The 13,178-nt window shown below is 45.8% G+C and overlaps 1 protein-coding gene across 7 annotated transcripts in view; it reads left to right on the forward strand.

The window, feature by feature from the left end:
* Positions 1–12,689, forward strand: part of PPFIA1 (PTPRF interacting protein alpha 1) — an 83,556-nt gene extending 70,867 nt beyond the window's left edge. For 5 of the 7 annotated variants that reach the window (XM_074336869.1, XM_074336873.1, XM_074336870.1 and 2 more), the window contains 7 exons: positions 3,290–3,465; positions 3,558–3,655; positions 5,454–5,629; positions 6,313–6,381; positions 7,255–7,420; positions 10,344–10,413; positions 11,303–12,689. In XM_074336869.1, the coding sequence (XP_074192970.1) occupies positions 3,290–3,465; positions 3,558–3,655; positions 5,454–5,629; positions 6,313–6,381; positions 7,255–7,420; positions 10,344–10,402 (744 nt within the window). In that variant the 3' untranslated portion in view covers positions 10,403–10,413; positions 11,303–12,689. The remainder of the gene's footprint in view (positions 1–3,289; positions 3,466–3,557; positions 3,656–5,453; positions 5,630–6,312; positions 6,382–7,254; positions 7,421–10,343; positions 10,414–11,302) is intronic. The other 2 variants (XM_074336871.1, XM_074336875.1) reach the window with 1 other exon arrangement.
* Positions 12,690–13,178: the final 489 nt, after the last annotated feature.

Below are 13,178 nucleotides of genomic sequence, written 5' to 3' on the forward strand. Positions count from 1 at the left end.
GTAACTGCCAGGTGCTGCCAAGCGCAGGAGGCACACCTGCGCCTTTGCGTGCTGCCGCGCGGTGGCCAGCTTGCAAGCCCAGGGGAAGTGTGCGATGCCCTTGGGTGCTCAGGGGAAGAACACATCAGTGTGTTCCAGGCCTTGGGGGCTTCCACTGAGCGCGTAGCGCCAGCACGCTCGCTCTCTGTGCGAGACTGCCGCTTGCAGAAACACCGGGCTGAACAGAGCAGCCAGTGTCTGCCGTATCACACTGTAGAGTTCAGAACACGGAGTTGTACTTGTAGTCGTTTACAGAGCCTGTGCCATGGCTGCCCCTTGTAGCCCATGAGAGCCCTGGCACGCGCTCTTTCCAGAAGGCTGTCATGGCCGCCGAGGAGACGTGGTTCTCCCTGGGATTGGTGGGCCTGGCCCTCCCAGGAGCTCACGTTACTGACCGTTGAAGACGCGTGAGTAGAGCAGACAGTGAGGAAACAAAAATGAGGAGGGTCCTGCTTCCCTGGAAATACGTGTTTAGACAACAGCAGACAGTCATGCTGTGGGTGGCAGGCCTGCAAGATGAGAGTAAGGTTTGCAAGAGTGAAAAAACATGATACTGTGGTGAAGCCCCCAAAAAGCTTGCTGTTTTTCTCAGTCATGGTTGTTTAGAGCAAATAGTGAAACTTTTTTTTCCCCCATTAGAATCTGAGCACTTTTGTTGGCGTTTGAGCTGTTCCTTCCAGCTTGGTTGGTATAAATAATAAATTAGATTCGAGGCCGTATTTTCAACACAACATGGTGGTAGGTGAGAGTTCCTGTTCCCAAGGACTCCATAGTGGACAGAATTCCTGTGAACGTGGCTTCGTCATCTTCCCTTTCTTTGATATGTATGTTTATACATATAATGTGCTTATTTCTGTTTCATTGTACACAGCTTGCATGTATTCTGTTAGATTTAACCCTAAGGGTTTCAGAGTTTTTGATGACATTGTAAATGGTATTTTTAAAATTTCAATTTCCAGTTCATTTCTAGTATTTGGAAATACAGTTCCTTTTAATATAGTGACCTTATACCCTGCAACTTGACTAAATTCACTTTAGTTCTGACAGCTGTTCTGTAGATGCACTTTCTACGTTGATCATCTGGTCATCCGCAAATAAGCACAGTTTTTTTCTTTACCAATTCATATGCTTTTGATTTATTTTTCTTGCCTTATTACTACAGTGGCCAGGAGCTCCAGTATTGCTGAGTAAAAGTGCTGAGAGCAGACATCCTTACTTTGCTCTTGAGCTTAGGGAGAAATACCTAGTCTTTCGCCATTACAGATGGTGTCAGCATTCCGTTGTTTGTAGATGCCCTTTATCAGATTGAGGCAGTTTTCTTCCATTCCAAAAATACTGAGATTTCCGTAAATGAATGATGAATTTTGTCAAATGCCTTTTCCTCATATTTTGAGATGATATCGTGGTTTTTCTTTTCAATCCGTTGATATGGTGAATTTCATGGATTTTTTTTCTCAAATGTTGACCCAACTTTACGTTCGTTCCTGAGAGAAACGCTATTTGTCATGACATCTTATCCCTTTAATATATTACTGATTTGATTTGCTAATGTTTTGTAAGGAATTTTGCATCTGTGTCTATGAGGGATATTGGTCTGTAGTTTTCTTGTAACACGTTTGTCTAGTTTGTTATCAGACTGATGCTGGCCTTATAGAATGATTTAGGCATTTCTTCTTCACTGTTTTGGAATAGTTTGTGTAGAATTGCTTTTTTTTTTCCATAAACGTTTGGTAGGATTCACCAGTAAAGCCATTTAGTATGATTTTATGTGTGAGAAGTTTTATAAGTATAAATTAGAATTCTAGTAGATACAGGTTATCAGTTTCTTACTGAGTGGCTTTTGTAGACAATGTCTTTCAAGAAATATGCCCATTTTATTTAAGTTGCTTAGCAGTTGTCCACAGTTTTCCCTTATTAGCCTTTCAATGTCTGTAGGATCGGTATTTATGCCCCCTCTTTCATTCTTGATATTGGTAACGTCTTTTTTTTCTGGATTACTTTGGTGAGGGGTTAGTCAATTTTATTGATGAATCAGGTTTTAGTTTCATTATTTTATTTTCTGTTGTTTTTCCGGTTTCTGTTTCATTGGTTTCTGCTCTTTTATTTTCTTTCTTCTCCTTGCTGTAGATTTCATTTGCTCTTCTTTTTCAAGTTTTTTAACATAGAATGATAAAGTCTTGATTTGTGACCTTTCTCCATTTATAACATAAGCATCTAATATTATATAATACTATAAATTTCACTCAAGACACTGCTTTAGCTGCGTCCCACAATTTTTGAATATATTGTGTTTCACTCATTCAATTAGAAATATTTTCTCATTTCCCTTGTAATTTCTTCTTTGACACATGGGTTATTAGAAGTATGCCGAGTTCCAAATATTTAGCAGTTTTCCAGATACCTTTTTATTATTGATTTCTAATTTAATTCTTTGAGATAAAAGAACATAATTTGTATGATTTCAGCCTCTCGATGTATGTTGAGATTTGTCTATCGTGGAGAATGTTCCATGCGTACTTGAAAAGAATGTATTCTGCTATTATGGAGTAGAGTGATCTATAAAATGTCAAGTCAGGTTGGTTGACAGTGTTGTTTAGGGCTCCCACCCCTTCTGAGGTTGTTTATTTGGGCTTCCTTGTTCCATCCATGGTTGACTTACTGAGAGAGGAGGGTTGAGGTCTTCTGACCAGTTGTGCGTCTCTCTGTTTCTCTTTTCAGTCCCATCAGTTGTTGTTTATCTCTTCTTTTAAAACTATTTTTTAATTCAGTTTAACTGATTTTGGAATTAACACGTTTTATTAAGGAAATTTGGAAAATGAAGTATTAAAAGTAAAGTTAAAACCAGCCAGAGACATTTTAATAAGTAGCATTAGATTGATCCTTCAAACTTGTTCATGAGCCGTGGTCATTCTTTGGTGTTATGTTATTATACATAAAACTATTGCAGAAAGATAATGTGTAGTCAGTTACAGTTTTATTGTGGTTTGGTTAATAGGTTAAATTTATAAACAACCAGTCACAGGTTTTTAAGAGTATAATTCCTTTTGCATACAATTTTACTAGCACATTTCAAAGGTAGTTAATAAGAGCAGGTTATTTTGAAATTGTAATGAACAGTGTTGCCATTAGTTAGTTTAGCCTTTGAAAATATGTAATAGATTTGAATTCCAGTTAGAGATTATTTAAACTGCTCTTGTGACCTCTTCCACGAGTGTTCTCTGCACTGATGATGCTTCATTACTGCGAGCAGACGCTGGCCTACGGGGACATGAACCACGAGTGGATCGGCAACGAGTGGCTGCCCAGCCTGGGGCTCCCGCAGTACCGCAGCTACTTCATGGAGTGTCTGGTGGACGCCCGCATGCTGGACCACCTGACGAAGAAAGACCTGCGAGGGCAGCTGAAGATGGTGGACAGTTTTCACAGGTAAAGCACTGTGAGCACTCCTTACTAGTTGGCGGAGAGACCTGTGCCTGTTGCCATCTCTGATTTTATTTATTTTTTTCTTTTGGAAATAGAAACAGTTTCCAGTGCGGAATTATGTGCCTGAGAAGGTTAAATTATGATAGAAAAGAACTGGAAAGAAGAAGAGAAGAAAGCCAGAATGAAATAAAAGGCTAGTACATGATGTTTATTGCTTCAGCATATGTCTGCTTCCCAGTATGTTCACAGCTTCAGTGATTTCCTAGTTTTGAAAAACGAGGAAAGCCTTTAAGTGGAGAAGACGAGTCTGCCGTGATCACGGAGGGGGGATCCCGGGTAGAGGGAGTGCTGCTCAGCTCTTCCCGTGTGGCCAGAGCTTCTGCCTGTTTTCTCGTGTTCCCATCAGTGTGTAGGCTGACCGTGTCCAGGTGAGCATTTCCCGACAACGTCAGTGATTTCCTGTTGTGAGGACATGGGCCTGTCCCTGACAGTGCTGCCACGCACGCGGACGAACAGGCCCTGCTGCGGCTACTCAGTTGAAGTGTGAGGAGGATGGCTCTGGCCGTTCGTGCAAGGACTTCAGAAGCACAGACTGACAACGCTGCTTCTGCTCCCGGGGTTTACATGTCAGCTGGGCCTTGAGATGGAGTGGGAGCTCCTTGCAGCAGGAAGAAGGCAGAGGCCTTTCAGTTAGAAAGCGGGCGGGCGTGTCAGAGGGCCTGGGTGTTCAGCCCGAGACAAGGCTGCTCTTCTCCGACGGGGAGCCTCTCGCAGCGCCTCTGACTGATCGGGGACAGCAGTGTGCTTTGAAGTGAGGTGCTGGCGATTGAGCTCGACGTCAGATCTCTCAGAATGCTCAGAACATACAGAAATCACTAGCACTGGTGATAAGATACCACTACTAACTGTGATAATAAGAGAAAGAACTTACTGAACAACTCCAAGAACTTTCATAGGTGGATTCATTTAATTCTTACCACAAACCTGTGAGTGCCGCTTTCACCTCCAGTTCTTCCTAAGAAAGGAATGGGATATGAAAATGTGGTCGGGGCAATGGCCCATTGGAAGGATAGTCTAGTCAGACTTGAGTTACTGTGAGTCACGAGGAAAACCGATGGCCAGTGCTTACTGTGCGTGTGTGTGTGCGTGCACACCCTTTATCCAGAAAAGGATATTGGAAATGAAATTTGTAAAACTCTCATTTGTTTTCTGTGTCCATTTTAAATCTTTAAAGTTGACAAAAGCTGCCTTTGAAAGTAATTGGTGATCATCTGTCCGTATTTTGCAAAGAGACTATTTTCAGATCTCTTCTAGAGCAAACGTAATCGTTCACTGCTTTGCATAATACAAGCTCTTCCCCCAAAGTCTCTGGTATGCTGAGAATATCTTTAAGTGTCTCTCTGTTTACAATGAGACGACAACAAAGGCTTCAGGACTCTAAGGGAGAGGTTTGCATTGAATGGAGCAAGGTGCTCGAGTTGGTGCCCACCCCGTGGTGGGAAGCAAGTGTTTCCAGTGCTCTGAAGTCTGTGTGGGCACCTGGCGTGCATTCCCATCCCTGTCTGCGCTGCTGCTTTCCGACCCTGCATCCTTCTCATTGCCTGCTCTCTAGACACCGAATGGACATAACTCTATTCCTTTCGGGTTCACTAGAAGAACGAGTCCTAGTGGAAGGTTTCCAAGACTAGACAAGGGCCGAGGCGTCCATGTCTAAGCGCAGCACTGTGCCCCAGCTCCCGTGGAGCCTGTCTTGTCGGGAACTGAAGGGCCAGGACCGTGTAGGACCCTTGGCCCTTGTCACAGCACGTGCGTGATGAAGGCAGCTTTCCAGAGCCACGTTTACCATTGTTCTTTTTTTTTTTTTTTTTTTTTTTTTTTAAAGATTTTATTGGGGAAGGGGAACAGGACTTTATTGGGGGAACAATGGTCAAATTGTTGTCCTTTCAATCTTAGTTGTAGGGGGTTCTACCATTGTTCTTACTCACCTGCAGATGTGCTTGTTTGGAGCAACGATCGAGTGATTCGCTGGATCCTGTCGATTGGCCTTAAAGAGTACGCGAACAACCTGCTGGAGAGCGGCGTGCATGGCGCCCTGCTGGCCTTAGATGAGACCTTCGACTTCAGCGCGCTGGCCCTGCTGTTACAGATTCCCACGCAGAACACACAGGTAACACCGAGCCGCCGGGCCTTCACCGCCCGCGCTCAGGCGGTTCTCCTGCTGAGACACTGAGCCAGTGTCCGAATGGAGACCAGGCGTACGGAAGCTCAGACAACCAGCAGTCTGTCTCCACACTGAATCCGTAATCACAGTTCCAGTCAGCAGCGCTTCGTTCTTCAGTACTTCGGCCTGTCCTCTTTCCATTTTCTATCGCAAGCCTGAGAGTCTTCAATAAAATAAGGGGGAGCTTCAAGTGCGTATGCTCATACGAGTGACATATTTAATTCTTATGTGGAAAGAGAAATGTTCGTAGGTATGCCAGGTGGAGGCTATTAGTTGTGTGTCAGTGGGTAATTGCCCTGTGTACCTCTTTTTGATTCATGGGCTTATTAGAGGATCAGGAAATGTTTCATGTGACAGAAGAGGGTGTATCTTTCGCCAGTACCCCTGACCTTCCCACATGCACCAGCCCACACAGCACAGAGTTTAATTTCCAAGAGACTGTGGATCCCTGTTCACAGAAGCGCATCCACAGACTCCACTTTTCTGGATTTAGAACAGTCGTGGTTCAAGGCTCTCATCGCCTTTCAAACAGGTTTTTAAAAGTTGGTTTGAGGAACAGTTGTGATGTGCTGACAGCCTTCAGATTAGAGTGATGAAAATGTCAGCCTGTTGTTCTGTTCTCATTTCAGGCTCGTGCTGTCTTGGAAAGAGAGTTTAACAACCTTTTGGTCATGGGAACTGACAGACGGTTCGATGAAGTAAGCTTTCAGCCTAACGATTCTGAAATTTCCCTTAAATGTGAATTATTTTGTCACACTTGTATGAACTGTTTAGTCAGGTACCTCTTCTAAATGTGGAGATAATTTTACATTACAAGTTACACATCGCTCTTACATTTTATTAGCAAGTCATCTATTAAGAAACTAATATTTTCAATAAGATAGGGGTTTTTGTTGTTGTTGCCGTTGTCATTTTTGATACCCCTCAGAGTGTTTTCCACATCACGAAACACTGGTTGCAGCCTAGGAATGGAGTCTGTCTGTTAGTTGTTTTGGGGACACCTGGGTGTCTTTCCCCACCCAGAGCCCGGTGCTTTGGGGGAATGTTTCAGAAGCATATTCAAAAGCACAAAATGTTACGTCCTCTTGTACAAAACCACGACTCATTTATTCCCACACTGTCATTCATTATTCTCTTGATTGGATCTTAGAAAAGCTGAGTTTGACAAAGAATAGGTTCCCTACAGAGGCACTTGCTGGCTTTAGCTCAGCGTAAGATGGAATTATTGACAGCTTGAAACGGTTTTTAGTACAAATAAAAAACATTATACAGTAAGAAGGTGGTGTTTGCAAGGTGAGAAGTGGAGCACGGTGAGAGGCGGAGCACACCCCCCCTTGCCCAGGACCACCCTGTTTGCCCAGACACATCCCAGCATAAGTGTTGCCAGGCCTCCCTGCACTCTCAGAAGCGCCCGGTTTGGTCATAAATCACACGGTTGTCAAGAACAGGGCTGGATACAGGTGAACAGAAATGCAGTGACAAGTTCAAAAGAAATGTTGAAGGGCTGGTAACTTTATGTTTTTGTCCTTTATTTTAAAATCAGTTTTGTTTTCTGCCCTTTAACTTACCAGGATGATGATAAAAGCTTTAGGAGAGCACCTTCTTGGAGAAAAAAATTTAGACCAAAGGACGTTCGTGGTTTAGCTGCCGGGTCAGCAGAGACTCTCCCCGCAAACTTCCGGGTCACCTCCTCTCTGTCCTCACCCCCTATGCAGCCAAAGAAGATGCAGCTGGATGGTATGTGATGGCCAGGCCAGCCCGCCGCCTGTAGGCAGCACGAGCAGTGTTTTGGCTGGCACGGTGGTGCTCGTCTAGAATGGCCGGTTTAATAGGTTAGAGGCAGCTGAGGACTGCGCATGCCCAGGTTTCCATGTTTTAAAATCAGTCCTAACATCTGTTGATAAAAGATTAACGATAATACAGATTTTTTTTTTTTTTTAAGTTCTTGTCTGGTTGAATATTCCTATTCTTCCAGCTAGTGAAGGTAAGCACTGCGTGTTCTCAGAGTGTTGGATTGACCTCCAACTTGTAAGGATGTGTGTGTGTGGTGTGTGTGTACGTGCGGTGTGTGTGTCTGTGGTGTGTGTGGTGTGTGAGTGTGTATGTGTGGTGTGTGAGTGTGTGTGTGTATGTGTGTGCTGTGTGTGTGAGTGGGTGTGTGTGTGAGTGTGTGGTATGTGTGAGTGTGCGTGTGCCAGGTATGTGCGTGTGCCAGGTGTGTGTGTGTGTGTGCCAGGTGGGTGTGCGTGTGCCAGGTGGGTATGCATGTGCCAGGTGGGGGGGTGTGTGAGTGGGTGTGTGTGTGAGTGTGTGTATGCGTGTGCTGTGTGTGAGTGCGTGTGTGTGGTATGTGTGAGTGTGCGTGTGCCAGGTGTGTGCGTGTGCCAGGTGGGTGTGCGTGTGCCAGGTGGGGGTGTGTGTGAGTGTGTGTGTGTGTGAGTGTGTGTATGCGTGTGCTGTGTGTGAGTGCGTGTGTGTGGTATGTGTGAGTGTGCGTGTGCCAGGTGTGTGCGTGTGCCAGGTGGGTGTGCGTGTGCCAGGTGGGTGTGCGTGTGCCAGGTGGGTGTGTGTGTGAGTGGGTGTGTGTGTGCGCGCACCAGGCGGCACGAGAAGCTTCCACCAGTGCAGTAGCTTTCACACTGCGTACTTAGCCCCAGGACCGCTCTCCACACTGGAAAGGTGACTCAGTCCATTTTAAATGACATGGTTGCTACCTCTGTGAGCTCCGCCTTTCCTTTCTTCCCTCTGTCCCTGCTGTGATTTGTCCTTGTCCCTCTGTGTCACAAAGGGATGGAGAGAAGCAAGGAGGCAACTCTGGGAGTCCTCACTGCAGGGCAGCCGGTCCTGTCGGCTCTGGCAGCTCTGCCGTGGCGGTTTCACATTGCGCCTGTGACCCTCCCTTGACAACACGGTGCTTTGCGTACATTCTCCTTAGAGTCTGCCGTGCGTTACTGGCGGGCCCCTGGCTGTGAGTGTCCCCACTGAGGAGGTGCCGCCCTTGAGCGCTGCGCCTCAGCTCCTGGCTGTTCCACCGTCACCCTGGTTTCCTCCTTTGCTGCTGCTGCTGCTGGTCCAGGACTCGGTCCCACAAGCTGACTCACAAAGTGTCGCTTGCCGCGCGTCCTTGTGCGTGTCAGCTGGGGCGGCCCGCTGGAGCCGCCCTGCAGTTACAGATGACTTCCTTCTCTTCTGGCACAGTCGGGTGCGCTCTAGGAACGGGAGCGGTTTTCCAATGCACTGTGGTGGTTTTACTAGCTTTCCCGTTATCAGCCCTCCCCATAAGCAGGTTTATAAGTTTAGCTCTCACTTGTCTGTGTAAAAATCAGAGGCAGTCATTTATACAAAGCCTTTGCTAAGCTGAATACCTAATGAAAATGGCTTACAAGGCAGCACTTTTATTAAAAAGCCACATCTGCCTGCCAGTGTTTAATAATATGCCCAATGGGAGGAAAAGCCAGTAACTTTTTAAAAGTAGCATTTTTCTTTTAAGAAGCATGCAGATAATTTCTTATAAATTTTAACTGTAATTTGGCCTTTGAATTATTAAATAATCAGAGTGCTTTCTTATTTCCTCATAGCTTCATTCCTATTTTCGTCATTACAAATCACATTTTCCTGTTAAATGTTAGCAGAATATTGAGATTAGAATTTAGATAAATTAAAACTAATGCTAGAAAAGGGCATGGGGAGCATGTTACATAGAAGGTAACTTCCCCTGTATGATAGCTAAGGCATAAACCTGGTAAAGATTGATTATTTTAATGGCTTTTTGAATAAGGGAGTGAGGTCACTTGCAGCAGGTTTCCTGGGCTCTCAGAATCAGAAAGATTTATAAAGCTTCCCCTTTCTCTCCGGCAGCACCAGCTGTCTTAACATCCTTTCTGGAACCACGGCAGAATATTAATAAAATGTGTTCCTGGTGGAAACCAGAAAATGTGTAACTGGGAACAGCGAATAACTGCTACAGATTTTCTTAAAGTGTCTTAGTCCAGTTCGCAGCGAGGAATGGGGGCTTATCTGTTGGGCCATGCGCTGTATTTCTTAACCAGAGAAAATCAGTGGTGAACATTGTTCCCGGGAGAAACTGAGGTTGGGCTTCGGTTTTCTTCGACAAATCATTGTCCTCTGGCCACCCCTGAAACCACGCCCTGGGGTCTCTTACCTGCCGTGAGGTGTCCTCCCCTTCCCTCAAGCCACACGCCTGCTGAAGTCTCGCCCTCGCCCTCAGTGGGCTGGGCCGGCTCGCGTTACTGCTGGGTTTCCCATGAGGCCATTCCTGCAGGTACAGTATTTCAGGCTGACAGGGAAGTAGTCCAGTTGCTCTGTTCATCTAGAGTTTATCACATTGAGCAGGCGTCGTGTGTGTACATGGACGTCACGAAATTGATTTTATATCATCTGATGTGTCGCTGCTGTTTTGGAATGAACTTCCCGTGACTCCCAGGGCTGTTGGGAGATGAAGAGACACTGGGTGAAACCCCACTTGGTGCCACTTCGATTCTCCGTCTGGCTCACCCAGTCCCACTCTAGAAGTTTCCCTTGGAGCCCTCAATAGGAGCTGTTGTAGGTGTGAAAATGTGTGTGTGTGCCTGTGCCCTGGTGTGACTTCCAAGACTAACTGCATGCTGTGTTTGCACGCCTCTCCTGGTTGTCGGAACAGGCAACGTGTCAGGAACGCAGAGGTTGGATTCTGCTACAGTCAGGACTTACTCCTGCTGAGGCCTCCTGTGGTGAGTAGGACGATGGCGGTCCCTGGTGTGTGCACATGTGCTCGGGCCGGGAGCCCGCTCTAGCTAGTGCAGGGGCTTAAAAAGTGCAGACACACCAGCCTTTCCGCACCTGTTAGGGGGATTTTGGCATGCTGGATGCTTCCAATTTGTCCTACAGACGTTAGTGTGTCCTGGTATTTAAGGAGAAAACATGGATTTCCACTTTGTCCTTAAACCTAAAACTGCCGCCTCATTTGAAGTGTCTGTCAATGTTCTTTTGGGGGTGGGGAGGCAGGAAAGCAGAACTGGGCAGAAGAGAACATGAACTCAGCCCTGAGCCAGCTGCCTCCGGAGTTGAGAGCACCTGGCAAGCCCCCCGCTCTGACACCTGGAGGGGCATCCGTGTGATTCCCGAGTGGGCGGTGCGAGCTCGCTTTGTGTAAACACGTTCTGGAGTGAGAGAAGCCCCCAAGTATGAGTTCCATGCGACTCTACCGTCTGTGACACTAATAACCTTTCCACTTAGAGATTGGCTTTTCAAAACAAAACTGCATTGCCACCCCAGGGATCAGTGCCTGAGGGACCCCGCCCCCCATGGAGGTAGTGGTGTGGGGCCCTGGGGGAGGGGCCCTGTTCTGCTCTGCTCTGCTTTCAGACCTCAGCTGGAATCTTTGATTGGTTTTGTCTTTTTTTTAATTGACTTTTAGACATAGGCCAAATGGAAGTCAGTGAAGGCATTCTCTCCTCGATATGTGTAGTCCTTGATGTTTATTCTAAATTCTCAAAGGGGCTGAATCGAGGTGTCAGGGAGGCGTGGGTGCCCGCGATGGGGTGGGGGGGCACCGGAGCGGGCAGCCCGTCCCGGTGTGGCGACGCTCAAACCTGCTTTTTGTCTGTTTTTATTTTCCAGTTTATCCACACTACTTCTACCGGTGACTCTGCAGCGTTTTGAATCCAGCAAAGACTGCATTTTAGAATTCAATGGAATCCTTAATCTGTTAATACTTGTTATATGGACCCTGAGATATTTTATTACAGAGTTTTTAATTAGTGAAAAATTCATGAATACCATAGAGAAAATATTTTAGAATTTAATGTTTCTTATATTTATGTAAACTTATGCCTTCATTTATATAGTTACTTACTTTTTCATGTATATCCAGGCTATAAATATCCTTTCAAATCAATTCATGTTCTTTATCTAATTTTAGTCTTTGAAATGAATGTACTGTAATGCTTGTATGTATAAATCTTATGAACAGATATAGGGCTTTTGTAAATTATGCATTTCTTGTAATTATCATTGTTTAATTTTGTAATAATAAACCACGACAGAGAAAAGGATTTTACTGCGTTTGTGAAATCATCGAGACACAGCGATCATCCTTGACGAACGTTCCCGAGCTCACTACAATCACTTTGAAATAAGCAGACCTGATGTCAGGCAATATTGTTGTATTTTAATGACTAACCTTACAGTACTTTTTCTAGCACGAAATGCTTTGTTCTGCGATGTGAACAGATTAAAAGTACCTGGTGTTAGCTATGAGCTGCTGATAAAACTCGGACTGAAAGGATTAGCAGAACACTAGACAATTTCTTAGGACCTGTCACACTTTCACAGCCTTGACTCTGCGGGCTTCGCTTGTCTGCAGTGACTGACAGAAGCCATGCGCTGGGGACCGTTCTCAGCCAGAAGAGAAAGACTTGGGTGAGGGGCCTGGGGCCGGCTTCCCGCGCTCTCCCCTGGGAACCAGGGTGGCAGGGCGCCCACACAACCACTCAGAGGACCAATCACGGGCGCCGTGCTCTCATCGCAAAGCCGGTGGTGCAGAGGAGACGGCAGCGAGGGATCCTGAAAATTATGTAGTGCGACTCTAACAAAGGCCTTATTTTTCTTAGGTAAATCATCTTTTTACATTTGTTTGTAAACATGTTTAAAGAATGGACCTAGTCTTACATTTTTAGATTTTGATGATATAGCCATTTTGGATTGTCTGAGTAGCCGCCGTAACTTTTACTTTGTAAATGGCATATTAAAAAGCCAGCAGGAAATGTGTTCAGATCAAGGAGCGTTATTTATTATGCAGCCGGTGCACAGGTGGATGGCATGTCCTTACATTTGGTTTCTGCTTTGGATTTGTACCAGTCACTGTTTCCGTTCTGTTTTTCTATTAATCTTTTGTGAATTTCCTGATTATGTAACAAAGTATGTACAGTCTACTTTTGAACTCTTTTTATCACAGTGTTATTTATTGCTTTCTCTCAATAAAGTGCTGAAGCATTTCCCACTGCCAGTAATGAACCTGAAAGTAAGCTGTAGCCCATTGCAAGTTTCCTGCTGCTGCTCTGGGTCGGGCTCTAGGCCCACGGTGGCAGCAGTGTCATAAGGTGGATATTCTGTCCTAGAAGTCAACTGAGACAATAAAGAATCTGGAGGATGGAAGTGTAGGCTTGGGTGTCATTCAGAGGAGGCCCAGGTGGTTCCTGCCCTTGGTTCTGGAGGCCCAGACACTCTGCCTCATCGACACCTACGGGGAACCGGACCCTGAGAGAACCAGAGGCCCAGGAGGCAACTGACCGTCAAGCAGAAGTGGAAGTGTGTAGGCTCATGTAAACGGGGCCCTTGACCTCGGGCTCAAATGGTGCGGGGAGTAGGAGGGTGAGGGGGAGTGACAGAGTGTGTGTGTCAGCGTGCGCACGCGCTGCGTGCACGTGCTGTTTCTCAGCTTCCTTCCTTGCTGTCCTCGCCACGTGATCACACGGCGGCACCCCGAGATGTGTCC

The sequence above is a fragment of the Rhinolophus sinicus genome, linkage group LG06 (genome assembly GCF_036562045.2).
Source record: "Rhinolophus sinicus isolate RSC01 linkage group LG06, ASM3656204v1, whole genome shotgun sequence".
NCBI lineage: Eukaryota > Metazoa > Chordata > Mammalia > Chiroptera > Rhinolophidae > Rhinolophus > Rhinolophus sinicus.